A 4,021-nucleotide genomic window follows, 5' to 3' on the forward strand; every position below is an offset into this window, starting at 1 on the left:
TTTTATACTTTTATCCATAAAAGCTGTACCAATTTATATTCCCTCCAAAATAGGAGAGGGAGTCTCTTTTCTCCACACCCTCACCAAAACCTGGTAGACTTTTGACAAATGTGCATAACTAAAACCTGAACCACTATGGAGAAAGTTTTCATTACTCAAAATTTTTCCTCATGCCCATTTTCTGTGAATACACTCCAAGAGAGGTTACCATTGCTCTGTTACCCATCATCACAGATTATTATTGCATGATCTTTTTAAAATAGTTTTTTAGTTGTAGATAGACACATACCTTTATCTTATTTATTAATTTATCTGTTGTGCTGAGAATCGAACCCAATGCCTCACACAAGCTAGGCAAGCGCTCTACCACTGAGCTACAACCACAGCCCACATGATTTTAACCTCACCCCATTTGTGTACAATGAATCAAAATGCTGTCCATTAAAAAATTAAAATTCAGAATAATATTCTTTTATTTCAGAATTTTTAAATTAGTATAACATTTAGTTTAGTTTTGTCTTTGAAGAGACCATTGCCGGCATTTTATTCAGGTTCATCCATTCCATTCAATAATATGCCATGTTTTTCTCAGCACCACTAATACTACTGTCATTATTATCTCTCTTTGGAGAGAACCATGCCTTTAAAAAAATGGTATATATTCATAATGTTTAATTCCATGATTAGAATTTTTTTCTTTACCAAAAATCAATACTTAAAGAAACAGAAATATGAAGGTATAAAGAAATTTACTTTCATTAGAAACAGTTTACAGACATAATCTTTCAGGGGTATACTCTTACTTCAGGCTAATTTTTGGAGAAGGAAGTGGGTGCTGTTTCTCATAAATATTTGCTTACTGTGAATACCTAATCTGCTGTACCACAGAGGAGAAATGGGGACTAATTCCTGGAGAAGAAACTATGGGGGTGAAAAAGACATTCTACCAGGTAAGGGGTCAAAGTCAATGAAAACTTCCCCCCTGCCAGTCGGCAGTAACAAAGTATAGCCAAATAAATGGGAAAGGTAGTAACTAGCTGGACAAACAGTGAACTAGAATATTTGAAACAAAAATGTTTATTCTTGTGTAAGCCAGAGCTAGAGAAGACACCTAGATATTACTAAGAAAGTAACAGAATAGAAAACTGTGAAAGATACAATTTCCTATCAGAAGACCCATAGAAAGGTGGTACAACAAGTCATTGGCAGTCAGGTTTCTGTTTGAAATGAGGAATTATTGAATGTGTTCTACAGTTTTTACAAGGACATTGAAATGGTACTGTACAAGTGGAAAGTGAAATCAGAGTTTCTTCCCTTTTTTCAGTAAATACTGATGGAGCACCTGTAGACAAGGTAGTAGGACAGGTGTTGAGGAGGTAAATAAAACTAAGATGTGTTCCTGACTTGGAGCAATCTAATAGTAGCCATCAGATAGCTAGCACACTAAATACAGAGCACTACTTCTTAGGAACAATGTGACCACAAGAAGAGAAGGATCAGTTATGGCTAGCAAAATTGAAGAAGGACTTTACCAACTATCCTCGGTTCTCAGTATGGTCCTTGTGCCTCACTCATGAGACACTAATCGTTCAGCCTGCTCCATTATAAGAACTTGTTTGTCTTCCTCATCTTTCTGGGTAGTTTGAAAAGTAGACATTTGAGAGGATAAGATCATGTTTCATAGGCATCTACGTGGGGTTGATGAGTTATAGAAATGTCACTTGATGGTGGTCCAGGAAGGTGGAAAAAGTCTTGGAAAGGAAAGCTAAGATGATGGAGATGTGAGTACAATATGCTAATCATAGGGAAGGAACAAGGATATGCCAAAAAGCAAAAGTGCTATGTGTCTGGGGACAACGGGGAGCCTAGATTAGTTAAAGAGGAAAACTTTGCTTGGATAGCAGTGGTGATGAGTAAGTTGAAAACTAGTAATAGGTGATAATGTCACTTTACCAAGGTAGGGTGTCCTGGCTTTTATATTACATCGAGGAGGAACATCTGTAGATTTGAGAGCAAGGGAGTTACTTATTTTAACAATGACTTAGAAAAGATTCATTTCGTGGTATAATGAAATGCAGAAAAATCTGAAATTAAGAGACTTCTGTCATAGTCTAGATAGAAAGAAGAAAATCAGACTAGAGTAAAACCAATGGGACCAGAAAAGATGATCTAAAGAAATAAAAGAACTTGTCTATCATATCCAGCAATGGACAGAAGAGAAAAAATTCCAAAATAATTCCTAGATTTTTAACTCAGATGATGTGTAGAGCACCCAAAACCATGGACTTTGAGAAGGCAGCTCCCTCTAACATCAGGCTCTTGAACTTTTACAGCATATTAACCATAAATGATAATTTATTAATCTGTTATATATATATATATATATATATATATATATTTTTTTTTTTTTTTTTTTTTGGTGCTGGGGATTGAACCCAGGGCCTTGTGCTTGTGAGGCAAGCAAGCACTCTACCAACTGAGCTATTTCCCCAGCCCTCTGTTTATATTCTTGATGATATTGTTCTAATACATGCAGGAAACATTTGCAGATGTGTTACATTCTTGCTTGAAATGTTAAAATGGGCTCTTATACAATTAAAATATAATAAATCCTTTATTTTAGCTAAGAGACTTTAGTGATGTGACCCTTACAGTCACATAAAATACACCTACATCTCTCACGTTTACTCTTTGTACTTTAATCACCCTGGGGTTTCTTTTATATCCTTTAAATATCCCAAGTTTATTCTCTCATTATGCATAACTCTGAGCCCCATGGCCTACAATAGAACCAGAGAAATGAGAGGTACTCACTGAAAAACAATATTTGTTAAATATACAATTAAATTCTGGCTAGAATTCCCGCTTGATTCCTTATTATAAAATCTATTAACAAAGTACATGCTGAATCAATAATTTTTTCATGGAAATTTTTACTTCCTGGTTTCGAAGTGTGTAAATCACAGGATTCATCACTGGAAAGATGACTGTGTGAAAAAAAGAAACCACTTTGTCAGCAGGTAAGGCCCTGAACGGCCGAGTATAGATGAAAATTGCTGGCCCAAACATAAGAAGTATAATAATGACGTGTGTGGTGCACGTGGACATGGCCTTGCTCTTCCCCTCAGAAGCTGACCTATGAACATGACAAAGGATGACAGCATAGGAGGCCAGAAGGCCCAGGAAGCACAGGAGGGTCATTAATTAGGCCACTATTGAAGACCATCAGGAGCTCCACCACAAAGGTGTCAGTGCAGGCCAGCTTGATGACCTGTGGCACATCACAGAAGAAGTTGTCCAGCTGGTTTGGGCCACAGAAGGGCAGGCGGAGAATGAGGGCCACCTGGATAATGGAGTGGATAAAGCCTCCAAGCCACAGAGCCAGCAGCATCACATAGCAGGCTCTAGGGCTCATGACAGTTGAGTAGTGCAAAGGCCGGCAGATGGCCATGTAGCGGTCAAAGGCCATGACCACAAGGAGTAGCCCCTCCCCACCTCCAAGGAAGTGCAAGAAGAAGAGCTGGGTGATGCAGCCTCTGTAGGAGATCACCTTCCTCTCAGAGAGGAAGTCCGCCAGCATCCTGGGAGCCACGATGAAGGAGTAGGAGGCATCCAGGAAGGCCAAGTTGCCCAGGAAGAAGTAGAGAGGGGCTGTGAGCCCAGGGTCTGACCTTATGGTGAGGATGATGAGGAAGTTTCCAGGAAGGATGATGAGGTAGAAAATCAGGATCAGCACAAAGACCAGAAGCTGAATCTCTCGAGACTGGGTCAGACCAAGGAGGATGAATTCAGTCACCACTGTCCCATTTTCTATCTCCATCAGCTCTCCCTATAGAACAACAGGGAAAAGAGAGTTAATTGCCTATCTCTTCCATCTAGATTTTAACTCTTCTTGAACCAAAAGCAGGAATTTTCCACATCTATGTAAAATACCCTCTCTGCATAACCTAAGGCATCTCTTCTACCTTAATGCAGCCATATTTCATAACTGCCAACACCCGGGCCCTATAGCCACGATCTA

General features: G+C 39.0%; 1 protein-coding gene across 1 annotated transcript; it reads right to left on the bottom strand.

Moving 5' to 3' along the window:
* Positions 1–2,889: 2,889 nt before the first annotated feature.
* On the bottom strand, positions 2,890–3,820 carry LOC124977783 (olfactory receptor 4N4C-like). The gene is given in 2 exon segments (XM_047541604.1): positions 2,890–3,204; positions 3,206–3,820. Coding segments are annotated over 2 exon segments (930 nt in total).
* Between the last annotated feature and the right edge of the window lie 201 nt (positions 3,821–4,021).

The sequence above is a fragment of the Sciurus carolinensis genome, chromosome 2, assembly GCF_902686445.1.
Source record: "Sciurus carolinensis chromosome 2, mSciCar1.2, whole genome shotgun sequence".
Lineage (NCBI taxonomy): Eukaryota > Metazoa > Chordata > Mammalia > Rodentia > Sciuridae > Sciurus > Sciurus carolinensis.